At 40.5% G+C, this 17,036-nt stretch overlaps 1 protein-coding gene across 2 annotated transcripts in view; it reads right to left on the reverse strand.

Annotated features, from left to right (window-relative positions):
* The window catches only part of HGSNAT (heparan-alpha-glucosaminide N-acetyltransferase), a 32,933-nt gene that overhangs the window by 15,511 nt on the left and 386 nt on the right, over positions 1-17,036 (reverse strand). Inside the window, exons 2-7 of one of the 2 annotated variants that reach the window (XM_018576833.1) lie at positions 10,049-10,158; positions 9,213-9,340; positions 6,621-6,742; positions 3,537-3,606; positions 1,573-1,642; positions 458-561 (exon numbers count right to left, since the gene is read on the reverse strand). In XM_018576833.1, the coding sequence (XP_018432335.1) occupies positions 458-561; positions 1,573-1,642; positions 3,537-3,606; positions 6,621-6,742; positions 9,213-9,340; positions 10,049-10,158 (604 nt within the window). Of the gene's footprint in view, positions 1-457; positions 562-1,572; positions 1,643-3,536; positions 3,607-6,620; positions 6,743-9,212; positions 9,341-10,048; positions 10,162-17,036 lie in introns of those variants that run through there. The other variant, XM_018576834.1, reaches the window with a different exon arrangement.

The raw sequence follows: 17,036 nt of genomic DNA on the forward strand, positions 1-17,036 counted from the left end.
ACAAATAAGACATTTGTTAACCGGTTTCCTTTTCAAAACAGTAAAATGGTCAAGGTTATTGTTTACTAATATCTTATGTAGATCACAAATATGCAACATTAGATTTGAGTAAATACATATTTTAGAATGTGTATTTTTTCCATTGCACTAGCAACACCAGAAGGAGAATAAATATGTATGTATGTATGTATGTATGTATGTATGCATGTATGGTGCTAAAACTATTGCTTGGTACGTGGTTAAAATGTCCCTTGACCCTAACTTAATCTCTAACACTACTGTAATTAACCTCTACATAAAATTTCTTATATTATCAGGAATCAGCATCAGTGCTGAAAAATACCAGTTGCATGCCGAGATCTAAAAAGCACTGAGATCTTAGTACTGAAAATTACACTGCAATACTGCAATGCTCTTTAGATAAAGAATTACAAAATCTATACATTTCTATAGTTACCCTCTGAAGGTGTCCAATGATCGCAGCCGCTGAGGTGCAGTGTTCCATGTAGCCAGATGGGCATCTTGGTTACAAAGATCAGCCCTGCTTGGAGATCCCAGCTCCTTTAGAAACAAATACAATATTTATACCATTTTTATTTTCTGAGCAAGGAGTAAAAATCCAGGAGGCTGCCTTTGACAGTGTCTAAACTCCTTCACCCAGCCTAGAGAACTGGGCCTGGAAAGAACTCAGGCAATCCTGTTAATCTCACGAAAGTGACGTTTCAAGCAGAGTTTTCTCCAATAACAGCCTACGTGCGAAAACAACGATTACGCCACACATTAAATATCGCCAGAAATGTGGGAGTGAGAGCAATACTTTTAGGGCCATTAATCACTGAGAATACTAAACTGATGAGCAGTGAAGCTTTTAAAGCGTCGCCTATGGCCAATTTTAGGTATGGTACTGTTTTGCAGTCGCACACAATATTAAAGCGCGACATGTTTGGTGTCCATTTACCTGGCCCCATCATTTTACTAAAAAAAGTTGAATCATAAATGTTTCATAACATAACTTAAGGAAAACAGAAAACAGAAAAAGAAATAATAATAAAAACTCCAGTGGCGATTAAATACCCCCAAAAGTAAGCTCTATCTGGTACAAAATGAATTTCAGTACAGCGTTGCATGACGGAATAAATGTCTGAAGTACTGCAGTGCTGAATACTGAAAAATGGCCTGGCCAGGAAGGGGGGTTTAACACCCCGTTCATAAAGTGGTTTTTAATAAGGGAGTTAAAAGCCTTTACTCAAATTGTTTGAATATTAATTTTGATTATCCATATCATATGCAAAACAAATTCCCGTTTACTTATTTCATCTGCTCATAATCAATAAGGAATTTACTTTTTACATGATTGGATAATTGAAGTTAATATAGTCACACAGTAAATCAGCCTCAATATGTTATATTTTCAAAATTGCTTGATATCTCTGGAGATAAATATAGAGAAATCTATCTCTGTCTTTTAAAGTACAGACATTCTTTGAAATAAATAGAACTCTCTCCCCTAGTTGAGAAGTCCATGAGGGCTGACACATTATTTCATTACGCAAGATTTAATCTCCAACTTACAGAATTAATGAGTCGGTCTGTTTCAGTAGGATTGATCTGCTTGCATAACCAATTCTGGATAGGGCTTCGCCTATAAAAGAAAAGAACACATTGAATGCACATAATCTTGGTCTCAGAAGAAAACAAACTTTCATAAGCTCCAAACTTCAAGTCCATTTTATGACTAAATGGGTCAACACATAAAAAGAGGGCTGTGATGTAAATTTTACTCCACTTATTAGCCAAAACAAAAGTTCAACCCCCCCACTCTTCAAGGGGGCCATACAGCGCACATTTTGGCGTATTACTCTTGCCAGCAGTGACAGGTAACCCGTACAGCTGCATTCAGGAACCATGTATAAATCAACAACCGATATGTATCCAATCCCACAGTTTACATACGTACTGGAACTTACACACTGCACTAAACTTAGAACATCCGCATTCAGTGCAGTGTGTAAGTGTGGAAAGAGCCAGGGGTACATTTATTTCAGTTTAAAAGAGAAATCCCTCCACATCCACAAGGAGCCTTCAGAAAACCCACATTAAAAAACACGTGCCAAGCATGACAGGAAACCTTCGGGATTGTGTAACATTGTTATATTTACAACCCTCTGAATAAGAGATCATGTTGGCAATCACAGCTGCATAAAGCAGAACAGCAAATGCTGATCTTGTCAAATAGAATATTATTCAATGTATATTTATTCCTAGGTGGGAGATCATGAAATATTCTGGATTATCATGCAATAAGCAAAGATTACCTAAAACTGTGACAAAATGTTTCCGAGCCCTCTGGGATTTTCAGGGTTTATGCATGAATAGCTCCTACAATGTGGTTTGATGTACATCTAAAGCAGGGTGGGCAACTCTGGCTCTCCAAACGGTTGTGGAATTACGAGTGCCATTATGGATTTAAAGACTAAAAGTTACATGCCCAACTCCCAGAGACATTTTGGGTTTTGTAGTAAAAAAAGTACAGCTAGAGGTCCGCAGTTTCCCACCCCTGATGTAAAGCAACCTACAGACAGACATGTATTGTATACATGATCTGGTCACCAAACAAGAAGGATGATTTACTAAAAAGGAGTGGAGAATGGTCACACAATTGTGTAAACATTCACTTAAATTGCTGTACATGATTGGCTATTCAAAGTGAACAGGAATCTTTTTTCCATATGATTGGATTGTGTGAAGATTGTCAGCTCAACCGTAAATCAAATTTTCTTTTTATGAAAAGAACATTACATAAACTTGATCCTGTTAAGGAGGGAAAAGAAGGAGGGGAAAGAGTGAAGTCTGCAGAAAAAATGGTTTTCAGTTCACTTTGTGCAATTTTCCTTTAGAGTAGGTTTGTTTTAAATTCTTCCATCTGTGTCCAATTGGGGAGAATTGCTTTCACTTGCTGGCCCATAGACACAACAGAAAGGAAAAAGGAAATCTGTTCAAAATAAGGGAAATTTCCTCTTGGACAGTTGTCTCCCCATTGGGATCTTTCCCCAATATTCCAGTTTTTGAATTTTCATATAACATTACTTACTAATGACAATATTCATCAGGACACAGAGGGGTCCATTTATAAAGGTTTTCATAAAAGATTCACTCATTTTTCAAACTGGATTCATTTGGAGAAATGTGTGAATCCTAGATAAAAGTTGTTTAAAAACCATTTATAAACAGACCCAATAGTTATTGTAAATCACAGTGGCAGAGACCGCAATAAAATCTGACAGAAGTTCTAACCCCTGATCACTAACTAAAAGGTTTTGGCTTTGATACATTTTAACAAATTGCACTCCACAGTAACTGTACTTGGGAGTACACCACCTAACATACACTTCAAATACAAGTACCAGGTATGCAGTAGCACCTGCCACAACAGCAGCCAGGGGATATACACCATGGAATTGTCAAACGGTTTATCCCAAATTATCTTCACATAAACATTTATTTTTTGTTGTATTTAACATAAGTATAGTGGTTACCTTATCAAAAATGATCCCAAGGTCAGGACAATAAAAATGACCACGTAGATACAAAATGCAATAACAACAGCTGCAGGAGGAAACATGGAAATGTATTTAATATTACGGTTTCATATTTACATATCACATCATCTATACACTTCATTCATATATACATGGCAGGCTAAATACTAAAGAAACTGATCTATATGGCAGCTAAAGCAAGCTCCACTTCATCTGCTCTGACTGGGACCTGAAGCAAAGGAACAAGGGAAGAGTTCAGATACACTGTTTGACAGGGGAGTTAAAATTAAAAAAATTTAAATAAAATAAAAAAACACTACTTGTCCAAGGACTAAAGTGTGGGGGGGGGGGCAGTCTACCTGTCCCTCATGACAACCTATTTGTCCCGATACAAAAAAATATTTTATCCAAAACCATATTTAACCAGTTAAAAAGCATTTCTCATTGGTCAGTGCGGCCAAGTGCTCTCAATTTGTGAGCGAAATTCAAAGATTTGAGTGGGTAATTCCATTTTTCAAAATTCACTTGTGGAGAGAAATTATACTTTGTTGAAGTCCCTATAGACAGATTCCCTAATGCAGTAAATAGGACAGAGGGGTCATCCCATTTATTTCATTATACAGAAATGGGGTTGATTTACTAACCTTATAAAACACACCACGGACATGTATACACCTTTTGTAGTGTGTACACACCCAGCAGGTGTGTTGTGCAAAGCACTGCATGAATTGCAAGGTGGTGTTGTGTAAATTAGCTCTATGTTGTGTTGCTTGCGTTGATGAATGCAGGAATATAAATGCATGAGCTAACCATTTTTGTCTAAACTGTGAAGCAGCATTATATATGCATCATGTGCATGATTTTTCCATATATGGCATTAGTGGAAATATGCTTTTAGAGACTTTTTGGTTGATAAATACGTTTTGCTGTGTGAAAAATCACACGCACCTAGTGCGTGCGTGTGTTTAGGTTAGTAAATCACCCCCATTATGCTAGGTACAAATCAATAAAGTCTATGGTTTAGGAAAAGCATACTTTTTGTTAAAAGGGTATTCAAGTCCTAACAATGAACATCTCTTATTAGCAACCTTTTGGTTTGTTAAATATACCATGGAAAGAGTTTTGTTTGTCTGTGCCATTTTCGGCTGTCCTAAGTCTTGGGGACACTCATGGAGCCAGATTAGATTGGGGAGGGCTGACACCACTCAATCCACAAAAATGCTCTGTGTTGTCAGCCCACAAAGGGTAATTAGGAGCTGCATGGCAGATGAATAGAATTTTCCTGTACTTGGAGTCTTTGAAGGGTTTTGTTTATTTTTTTTGCGGTCTGTGTCTCCACTGAAGAGCTTAACATTTACTATTGTCCTGAAAACGATTGCCTTTAGTAGAGAAAGTGATAGGAAAGCCAAAATGTTTTCAGTTGTCACAGATACAGGAGATGAGGGGAAATCTTCCAATGGGAAAACCTGTTCTTCGGACAACTCAGAGGTGAAATTCTCACTCTCACTTTGGAAAGATTTTCTCTTACTTATTGCTATGTCTCTGGGACAGGAAATGAGAGGAAATCTCCCCAGCAGGAAAAAAAAAAAACCCCTTTCTTACTCTATCACAATATAAAAATGTTTGGCTCTACATATACTTTAAGGCATTTAACAACATGTTTCAAAGCCCAAATCCAATAACAAAAAAAGTATGCTTTTGTAAACACAGCAGGGAAGGATTAGAGCCTCTTAGGTTTTCATTGCTGTTTGTGTTCCTATCTGAACAGGAAGTGAGGGGAAAGCTCTCCAATGGAGAAACAGACAAGACAATTCCAGTATAGTGATAAAGTGTTTAAATTTCCGACGTTTTTAATGATGTCTGAGCCTTGCTGTTCCAGTGACTTACGAGCATCGCCAAGACAGTAAGGGAGACAAAATCTTTGCAATGGGCTCATGAACAGCAATTTAAAATTTGAGAATAATTTTAACGGTTTAATTTCCCACTTCATCCACAACAAACAATTATCTTCCAGGTCTGTGGTTCAGAAAGTATTGCAGTTAAAGTCTACTAATGTTTGCACAACTGGCTTAATAGAAGCCTACATATCTCTCACAGATAAGGTTCCCTAAAAGTGTATTTCCACCTTTGCAGCCAAATTGGGATAACTACTTATTTGTTACATGTTTCAATTCACATAGCAAATAAAAAATTGCTGCTTACATTTTTAAGTGCTTTTTCTTGCTTTAAAATCCTTCCTAGCTTCCCCTCCATGTAATGTTAAGGAGGGGGCTGTGTGAAGCTGGGTTTATTTTAATTCACCCTGTCTGTACTGTGCTGGCAAATTTCATTATCACTTGTAAACTAGATCTGAACACCATCTATCCTAACAAAGGGTTAAAGACTTAGAAGCATTGTATGTTAATGAGAGGACGCTCAGTCTGTCCCCCTACTTTCACTTTAAAACTGCTCAGAGTAGCTTGTAATCTGCACAAACCCCTTCTCCAAAGAACTATCTAAAAGTTTAGAAATATATTTGTAAAACGTATTTTTCGGTATGCTGTGTGAAAAGCTTCCACATCTGAAGTCTTATGCATCCAACATACTTTAGGCTATTGTTCCACCCGACTTGCCCTTACATCGATACGGTGAACTGTAGTGACATAGGGGAAGGCGGGTGCAACCACAGAGTGCAGTTGGGGATCAAACTCCCTACACTCCAGTAGGTGCTTTAGATTAACAATAATTTAGTCATCACAGCTCAAAGACAACAAAGATCTGAGCAAGTGCACGCCGGAGAGTATGTTTTACCCTCTACCTCTTCTTTTTCCCTTTTTAGGGACAGTGAAGGAATTTATCAAGACGGACAAAATCTGGAGCAGTTCCCCATGGCCACCAATCAGTTTCTAGTTTTCATTTTCAAAGCCTAGCTGATGAAACTGAAGATAGAAGCTGGTTTGGTTTGGCCCTGCAACTGCTCCAGATTTTGACTGCTCCACTATTGATAAATCCCCCTAGCACCTTTTATTAAATACAAGGAGCTGTGTTTTTATTCTTTATTATATGCAAGATGAACAGTGTGTTTCCTAAATACATACTTACGGAGGTTGGTGTATCCAGGGTTATAATTGATTATTATGTCACATGTTACATCTTTGGTATTGGAAGAGTTGGAGGTTACCCACAAAGAATAATTCCCAAATTCTCTAAACCTGTAGTGTACCCTATTTAAAAAGAAACAAGAGGTCATCAGAAACAACATTTACCTGTTTGCATAAAGGAGTGTTTGTGCAAGTGCATGTGTGTGTTAAGGGATAGTACATTAGAGTGACAGAAGTCCCTTGAGATCTGCCTGTTTGTGATGACACACTCCATATACGCTAAATATATACAATAGGGACTGATGCAAAAAGTTGAAGCAAGGAAATCTCTAGCACTTCCCACATTTACCAGTTAGATTTATTCTTTATTTTCCAAAAGAATGACAGAAAAAAAAAAAACAGATTGGTGGCCGTGGGCAACTGTTCTATTTTTGCACCCCTCCCCTGACCTAATAGCTTCCACCCTCTCCCTCCACAGATGCAGATTTACTGAGATCTGACATTCGCAGCCTCCTGTGTTTGTTTACACCCAATGCTGCATGTCGCCTCTGTGACGGACTGAACCGTCACTGTTGGAGGAGCCTGAGGGCTAGCCTCCTTCCAACTGACTATGGACCCAGAACTATGGAGACCCCCCTCGGACCTCTTGGGGTTACAATGAACCATTGTACCAGGTTTATGTGTGGAGGGATGTACTGTACATTTTCCCTGCCATTACATTTGGATGACCCTGTGTGTATTATATGTACAGGCTGTGACTCCAGGAGCACTGAAGGGGGATAATTCTGGACATTGAACTGTTACAGTTTATTGGTCCCTTTGTTGTATTGTGTTGATGATGGGATTAGGAGTAGCTGATTCTAGGAGTAGCTGACTGCGGGTGTAGATGAGTAAATCACACTATGATACACTCAGGAGATAATCCCATCACATGTGTCTCCTCTCTCCCTATTCATTCATTAAGGCATCGGGGAGGGGGTGTCTGTTTGCATGCTGTTCATGTTTGATTGCGTTATGTGTTTAGACCCCCAGAGCTGTATATATACTGAGCTGGTCTTCAATAAAGCAGATCTTGTTTTCCACCACAACATTGGTGTTGTCTAATGCTTGAGTGGTTAGTGTTCTGTCCTAATATATTGGTTCTGTCCAATAATTAGGCAGGTTTGGGCTGAGGACACTGGGATTCGGGTTCCAGCGGAGAGGAAGCTGATTTACGGACGGAGGTACTCAGTCTGCAAAGTAGATGAGCCCCACAAAAGTCTATGGTGCTCTACTGCACAGGCATGGCCAAGAGAAATTACTTTGTGCAGGAAGTAAGCAATCCCTATAGGCTGCAGGCATTGGATCAAGATAAGTAAGCATCTGAGGAAGGGGAGTGTTGGTTAGGTCGAGAGAGGGGGCAAAAATGATAAGGGCACTTTTTTCAAGTGCACCCATCCTTTAAAATGCTAGCTGCTTGACTGTCCAGTCCATCCCTCTGGCTTCGATACTTTCAGAACCCCTTCCTGTTTACTACACAAAGAACTCCAGCTGAACCGATCATGTGATCCTGTAGATTCAAATAGCTATACTGTACATAGGTGGAACTGGAGGAGTGTGGTGGGGCGCTATTTGGAAGACCACCAAGTCACCGTGAGTTCTTTTTGACATACTGGGGAGACAGGACAAACCCATTATCAGCTAGCACACACAGCTGGCAGGAACAACCTGAAGGAGTCTTTGAGCAGCAAGCTAACTTGGGTTGAGTATCACACACTGGGCCAGTGTGGAAACCCAGCATAGTGATGAGCCAATCTGAAGGGATGGGGGGGGGGCAGGAGGACATAAGCAAGCAAGCTTTAAAGTGTTACCTGGAAGTGTCAGTGCTTTGCCCAATCAGAATAGAATTCAGCTGGAGCACAGTGACTTAAACCTGCTGCAGTAAATGCCTGCACTTTATACATGCCAATAGCTTTTATTCTGTTAATGTGACATAATGTGCTTCTTTTTAAAGCTGGGTACACACGGAGCAATCTAATTATGAAATTCTGTCCAGGGGATAGGCTCATCAACAGATTGAATTTCAACCAATTCCTGGTGAATTGGCTGAAATTCGGTGTTTATTAACCTATCCCCAATTCCTGGTGAATTGGCTGAAATTCGTTCAGTTGGTCAACCTCTCCCCTTGCTAATAGACAACCTCAAGACAGTCAAAAGTGATTTAAGAGATTTAGGAGAAAGAAATGATCAGCAAAGTTCGCTAATCCACAGCAACCAACTTTCTCATCAGACCTAGAGTATTCAAAAAACAGAAATGTCCCAAAAATAGAGATGTCTCAAATTGGCAGGACTATTACAATGTTTTCACAACGCATTTGAAAAAAAAATGTTACAGATTTTAAAATTACACATATCTTGGAACAAACAAAACCTAAAAGTGCAATAAAGGAAGTGGCTAAACCAAAACAAAAATGAGAAAGAAAAAAAAAACCGAGTATAACATACTAGGAATTATTATTTAAAGGTGGCTTAATAAATTCAGTGTAATTGAACAATAAAGGCATATCTACAAGCACAAGAAATAAGACAATTGTAAATCAGTTGTAAAACTTACTGACAGAGCTCTGTGTTTCCTGAGGTATCGTTAAGTTGCAGAGTGATGGCATATTGTGTATCTACTAATACCATATCAGTGTCTTTCCTTTTTGCTGGATTTGCAGCAGATAACGTTTGAAAGAGGCACTGTAAAAAAATAAAAATTTAAAAAAAAACAGTTAAACGGCATCTATGGTCAAAAAATAAATATAAATCTGTATTTCTATATTGAATTTTCATAAGTTCTACCCACTAATAAAAACCATATTGATCCAGAAGTTTGTAAACTTACTTCTTGAAGGTGTGCATAGGATATACTTCAATTCACTTACAATTTTACTCATCCCTGTGAATATGCACTTCTCACAGAGCCTGCCTATTGATTTAGACTTTTGGGGTTTAGATACCCATTACCAAAAAGGTTCAAGGACAGTTATATATGACGCCACTTTTTTCAGGATTTAATGTATTTTTTTCGTTGACTCCCTGACAGGAACGCTTTAAGCACAATGGTGTGCTTCAAGAAATGCACATTGTACTCTGCTGTCTTTGGCATTCTGAAGCCTTTGGAGTGGAAAAAAAAATGACCTTTCATGCAACTCTGACCTTCTGTCAATGAATGGCTCTCCTCCAATCACAAAGCTCTGCAATAAGAACACCGTGGCCTCCGTTTTATGAACGGGTCATTAAATGTGGGTTGCAGTGTGTGTAGCCCTAAGAAGTATACTGGAGAATGGCTTGGAAGATCCGCTCTACATTATAAAAAAGGAGCCCAAATAGGTCTTAAAATAAAAATAAAAAACAACAACACTGAAACAGACAGGACACTGAGACAGAACAAGGATAACACGGTACCTGGTAGCAATGGTCAGAACGCCAATAAATGATAAATTTCTCATGTAACTGATTATGAATCAGAAGAACAGCTTGGTCCATTTTCACCTGATGTGATCTTCTTGATAGACCTTCATAATATACAAAAATGGAAACAATTACGATGCTATATTAAGCAAACAATTTAAACAGTTTTAGCTCTAGTCATATTCTTGTAACAAATTCAATTTGCCACCAGAGCTAAGTGAAATGAAGATCTGAAAATATTCTGCACAATAGTGAGCTTTCACTAAAGGCATACCAATACAGTAACCAGTGCTAATATAATAACAGTACTGGGAATGCATAACAAATTAACTTGTATTCCATCTGGGCAACACTGTATAATGATGATATCAGGAGAAATTGTTTGCACTACAAGAAAACCTTACCTGCTTGGTTAAGAAGTGTGAAAATTATCATGGCTTTGTAAACAGTCAGCAAAGCTGGAAGGAGCTACATTTTATGATTTTGCCAGGTAATAGTATAGCAGGAATAGTAACCATAATGTTTTGAGATTATATGACCACAGGCCACAAGATCCATTATTTGGCTTTATAGCAGCCACAACAGTTAGGGATATCTCCCTTATGAACACGTGAGAGATATTCTTGGGGACTGCAGAGCAGGTGAAATCTCGCTAGAAGACACTGCACACCGTTTCATAGCAGGAATGTTCGCTTTAAATAATCTTGGAAAACATTTTTTATTTCAGTTTAGGATATAGTAGAAAATTAGGACCTTTACATTGCTGTCTGTGTCCCTGTTGGGGATATTCACCTTTTCAATTTGTCCCAGTAACCATTGTTACCAGGACAGAAAGAGATGATAAATGGAGATACACTTTAAATAGTAATAGTATAGCATTACTAAGTAAATAACTAGTATTGCTCTAGTGTTTATTAAAATAGTTTATATACAAAAAAGTAATTTACATAACACAATAATCAATTTTTTTTAGAGGAAAAAAAATGGGAACTTACATGGTATTTATTTAACAATACAAAATTACTAATTTACCTACCTATGGCCATTACCTAAAGGAAGCTTGAAAACAGAAATAGGATTTTTTTTGTACTAAAAAATGCAACACAATGTAACCTGTAAAATCCTTTTATTGGGGGTTATTGAAGGAAGTTTAAAACCTTTGGAGGACTGGACCCTGGCAAACAAAATAACTGTAGGCCAACTGTCTGAGCCACCTAGAGATGGCGGAACGAGAAACTGGGACATCCTTACAGGGTCCATCTGAAATGACAGGATCCGCTCCACCTCTCTTGCCCCAGTGATACTTCTGGCTATTGCCGGATGGTTGCTATATGGCACCACTGTAGCTTTGTCTGACTGAATGTGGATCAGATGGCCCTCCAAGCATCTTTTGTGAGGATCTTTCAAAAGATGGAAATAAAGGACTTCCCGTGTGTGCAAAGCCAAATTCCTGGGCCACTAAAAAGGAGAAACAGTCTGTACTTGGGGTCAACTAAATTGGCCTGTCTACAGAAAACTCTGGCTTGAGACATGCCCATGACCAGACCCAGATACTCCAAGCCATGAGCTGGTTCCAGTGACAATTTATGAAGTTTCAGGATCCATTCGAACATCTGCATCCTTTGGACACTCAGAGATACATTGTACAACAGAGCCCTTGCTGACTGTTCCTTCAACAAGAGGTAGTCCAAGCGTTGGTGTACTGAAAAAGATGAGCAAGTATAAATCTTTGATGTCCTTAAAATGCCGGAAAGGCCCTGGTGCAGAAAGGCAATGACAATGGTGGACTCCATGTAGAGACACAGGAAGGTTAGAAGTGAAAAAACAAGAAGGGGGCAGGGAACAATACTTGTTTCTAACCTTGGCACACCACCTCCTGCACCCAAGCATCAGGAGTGCAAGCAAGACGCCGCAACCCCTCCCCCCCACACACACACACTCTGGACCGTGGGTCGCACCTTCAAGCGAAGGAAGGCTTATATAAGAAAATATCAGGCTTTGTGGGTGGGCAAAAGGCCAAGCTTGGAGGACCAAGAATGCATCCCCAAAAGGAATGCTTCTTGAAGGTCAGAGTGGGAGATGACTTTGCAGTCTGGCCCTTCTGCAACTTTTGCCGGGGAAGATAAGTGCTCTTGCTACAAGTAGCATTTTGATGACATTATGGAGAACTGGTCCAAAAAGGTCCTGTCCCTCAAAAACCATGCTGATGAAAAGGTTTTATTATAAGTGGGCTCTGCAGTCCAGCACTTCAGCCAAAGTGCCCCAAGAATATGTATAGACGGGAGATGCATGCATGCATGAAATAAGTTACTGAGACAACAGACTTCTGCTTCATGCATTCAACAAGCAAGGGATCACCAGCAGCGGTGGTTACTCAATAGCTACAAAGGATATAAATCCATGATGTGTGCACAGAACCTAGGTAAAAGTAGCAGTGACATAATTACAGTACTGTACATAACCTGTGCAAAGAGCAGAGTTGTGGGAGGGACCCAGCAGGCCCACCCACTGCAGGCTGCCAGCAGAAAACTACAGAAGGGGGGCAGAGACAAGACCAATCACATTCAAGAAAGACGCCCGATCGCTTGTAGTAGGTGCGGTTTTAACCCCTCCCCTCAGTGCCGTCGCCGGTCTTGAGATCCCCTGTGCCCGCTGCAGCCGGGACTTTCACGGCTGCTCTGTGACGGGAGATCGGTACACGATCTCCCTCTGCTCTCCTCTCCGGTCCCCGAATGCAGGAAGTGATGTATATTACATAACTTCCGCATTCAGCCGTCATTCCCAGCTACAGAAGCTGGGGAGAAGATGATGAAGCAGATCTCTGCTTCATCAACTTCTCTGGGGGTTCCGAGGTGACATTAGGGGTCTTGGAGACCCCTGATGTCTCCATAAAGAGGACCTGTCATGTAAATTGGCTATTACATAGGGAGCTTATTAGCCCGCTATGTGATTAAGTGTAAAAAAAACATTAATAAAAAAAATTAAAGCATAAACCCCCCCCCCCAAATGTTGTTTTTTTTTAAAGTCCCCCGCCCCCCCAAAAACACACGCAAACATGCGTCAGGTGCGCCTACATGTGAAAACGACAATTCCGCCTATTGTGGCGCACATGTTACATATCACCGCGAACGTCGGAGTGCGAGCAATAATTTTAGGGCCATCAATCACTGATAACACTAAACTCATGAGCAGTAAAAGCGTGTAAAGCATCGCCTATGGGCAATTTTTGGTGTGGTCGTTTTTTGCCATTTTGCGGAAGCGCACAATTTTAAGGCTTGACATGTTTGGTGTCTATTTACCCAACGTGACCCCGACTTTTATATTTGACCAAAAAATTGGGGTGATAATAAATGTTTCATTACATTTCATAGGGAAACAGGTTTATTTTCAAAATTGTCTGTACTTTTTTTGTTATATAGTAAAAAATAAAAACCCCTGTGGTGATTAAATACCACCAAAAGAAAGCTATATCTGTTCCCAAAAGAATGGTATAAAATTACATTTCAGTACAGCGTTGCATGACGGAATAAATGTCAAAGTACCACAGCGCTGAATACTGAAAAATGGCCTGGACGGGAAGGGGGTTTAACACCCGGTCTTCAAGTGGTTAAATTGTTTCCAATTGTGTACAGCACAAGCATCTGTACAACACTGTTAAGAATCTCCTTTGAGATGTGTTTTCTTGTTTTTACCTCACGGATTTATTTTCAGTTTTGAAATGCACATTTTTTTGAATTTTCGCAGGAATTACTTCATTATGATGTAATTGTATGTTCTTTCATGCACCTTGCCTGATGTGTGTGTGTGTGTGTGTGTGTGTGTGCACACACACACACATATATAGTTGTGTGTTCACAGATGTATTCTGTCACTGTGGCGCTCTGATGAAGAGTCCGTGCGAGGTCCCAAAATGTTAGCCTTTGATGATGACGACATGAAGTGATAGCTTTTTCAGCGCGGATTTGAGCTGAGCTACAGGGCACATTTTGTTGCACTACGTAGCGCTTCTTTTGGCAGTCCATCAAAGTCTTTTGGGGCCAAATCGCACAAAATCAGCTGGAAAAATAGGTCATGTTCGAGTGACATGCTACAGGTGACATTGAGCTGTGAGATGTGAACAGCTCCATTGAAATGCATTGGACGAGCTACATAGAGTGATTTTTGAGCTGAAATCGCGCAACAAATCGCTCATTGTGAATGGGGTCTCAGAAGAAGAAAGCCAGCTTCAGTGACAAGAAACAAGCATTTTGAATGGAGCCTCCATGCTTCTCTTATGAACGGTTGAACTAAGTATGTAGGTTTAGTGAAATCATTTTTCAATGTACAGTAACACTGTGTGCTAAAAGACTCTCATACAATGCTTGGAGGATTAAAAGGAAAATGTAAACACAACGAAAAACAATTACTCAGCAAATATGCTTCCTCCTTCTCCTAGAACAGTGACATATCCGTCTCCCATTATTTACGAACAAAATAACTACCTTTCACTGCACAGCATCATTCAATGTTGTGTGTAAGGCAGGGGTGGGCAACGCCAGCCCTCCAGCTGTGCTTAAACTACAAATCCCAACATGCCTCTGCTTCTAGGAGTCACCCCTGTAACTGTCAGTCTTGCAATGTCTCATGGGACTTCTGGTTCCACAACAGCTAGAGGGCCGAAAATGCCTACCCCTTTTTTAAGCCCTCATTCACACAGAGCATTTCGTTCATTTCTATGGCCATGTTCACATCTGAGCGTCATGGTGCTTGTCCAGTCACTGCATTTGAATGGGGACACCTGTCCATCCAAAAGGTTCTTGCTGCAGAAATCCCAGTGTGAACGGGGCCTTAGAAGAAAACCTATTTCCTGCTTCTCCAATTGTGTCTCTTCCTTGCTGGCTGAACCAGTGTCACATGGCTTTATTGGTGCACCACCACTAGCATGCATCACCCAATGAGGGAGCAACACCCATTAGGAAGGCAGTCCGTTCCTAGTTGATTTGGTCTTTGGTGGAGGGGCACCAGCATCGCCAGTGTGACAAGGCCCTTAGAATAGTCCAGTCAAACCCCTGATCTCAATACAATTTAAAATCTGTAGCACGAGAAAAGACAAAAAAAAACAAAAAACAAACAATCTGTTCAACAACTTGAATTCATTATGAGCAAGAGCAGCGGTGGACAACTCCAGCTGCTGTGGAACTACGAGTCCCAGGAGGCACTACAAGACTGACAGCCGGATGGCTGGAGTTGCCCATCCCTGATCTAGAGAAATTTTGCCAAGAATGGCAAAAATGTCAGGATCAAGCTGTGCAAGACACTTGGCCATGCACTAGTGGAATCATTTTTGAAACATTCGTACAATTTTTACGATCACATTTTTTTGAAATTTGAAGGAGCAGAGTAGAAATTTTTTCTCGAACTAACAAAATTCTACCAGTGAATGTGGATTATAGTTCAAGAAACTCCAAAATCGAGCATTAAAATCAAAGGAAATTTCAACCATCATTCAAATCTCTGATGGTAACACGGAACGTGCCGATGAGATTTTGTGTATGAAAGCTTGCATGTAAACCAGTAAGTGGCAAGTTTTCATGATTTTTTTTTTTTTAGTAGGGATGCGCCGGGGGCCGATACCTTGTCACTTGCGAGGGAGCATGGAGCCGCTGCCTAGCTTCCCGATTGGTCAGAAAGCTGGCCAATCAGGAAGCCGGACGGCGAGTCATTACCCGCCCCCCAGCTTCCTGTCTGGTCAGAAAGCCGGCTTCATGCTCACTCATCGCCTGGTGACGAGGGAGCATGGAGCCGGCTTCCTGGCCAATCAGGAAGCCGGACGCCGTTTAATGACTCGCCGCCTGGAGTCCTGATTAGTCGAGAAGCTGGCCAACTATGAAGCCAGGCGGCGAGTCATCAACCGGCCCCTAATTTCCTGATTGGCCAGGAAGCCGACTCCATGCTTCCTTGTCACCAGGTGACGAGGGGGCATGGAAATGGCTTCCTTGTTAACCAGGAAGCCAAGTGGCAAGTCATTACACCCCGCTTGGCTTCCTTAATGGGACTTCTGGTATCGGTATTCAGTTTTGGCGAGTACTATAAAAATATATCTGTACTCGTACCGAAAAACCGGTATCGGTGCATCCCTAATTTTTTAGAAATTAAAGTTGTGGACAGCCCACCACCACCTGCCAAACTTTAACAGAAAAATCGAAGGAGTCGGCATGAAAAAAGTCCATCTGACAGTAACTGCAGCCAGTGTTCGTGTATTCTGACAGCTTTGGGTGCAGGTGTTCTATCATATTTGCCGGCCTACGTAATGCGCACAGCCACGCCTCCTCCACACCGCAATTGCGCATACGCTGTATTAAAAACACTGAAGAAAATATTCTATATATACACATGTGCGAACATGTCATGAAGGTCACCATCTTCACACTGATTGACGCTTCGCCTGAGTTCGCCACACTGGGTCAATCAGTCTCTCTAGCGTGACCAACTGGGCCACTCAAAGCCCACAGTGTGACTCATGAAGACTGTGATGTCAGCGCCCATGTGCGCTGATTTCAGTTGGAAAAACATTTTTTTTCCGTTCAATGTATGTATGCATGTGTGCGCATAAGCGATTTTTTTGGAGGCGTGGCTGTGCGCATGACGTAGGTCAACAAACGTAACACCGTCTGCAAATCCGACAGAACACCGGCTGTCAGAATAAAAGGGGGGATTCCCCTATTCACCCCTTTTATCATGGATGGGGGAACTGAGCCACATTAAAAGGAACAAGAGAAATATGTGTATGGTCAGCTTTACTCCAAAAGACTGACAGCTGGAATTACAGACAAAAGTAGCTCTTTAAAGTAATGAGTTATACAAGTTGTCAAATGAATATCTACAGAACCAACAAATGCTTGATTTTCTGTTAACATTTCTAAAATCATTTAAAACAAACAAGTGTGAATGATAATATTTAAATTAAATATAAACAAAAAAACATTTTAATTTCAGGTTGTAG

This window comes from Nanorana parkeri, unplaced genomic scaffold, assembly GCF_000935625.1.
Source record: "Nanorana parkeri isolate BGI_ZX_2015 unplaced genomic scaffold, ASM93562v1 scaffold78, whole genome shotgun sequence".
NCBI lineage: Eukaryota > Metazoa > Chordata > Amphibia > Anura > Dicroglossidae > Nanorana > Nanorana parkeri.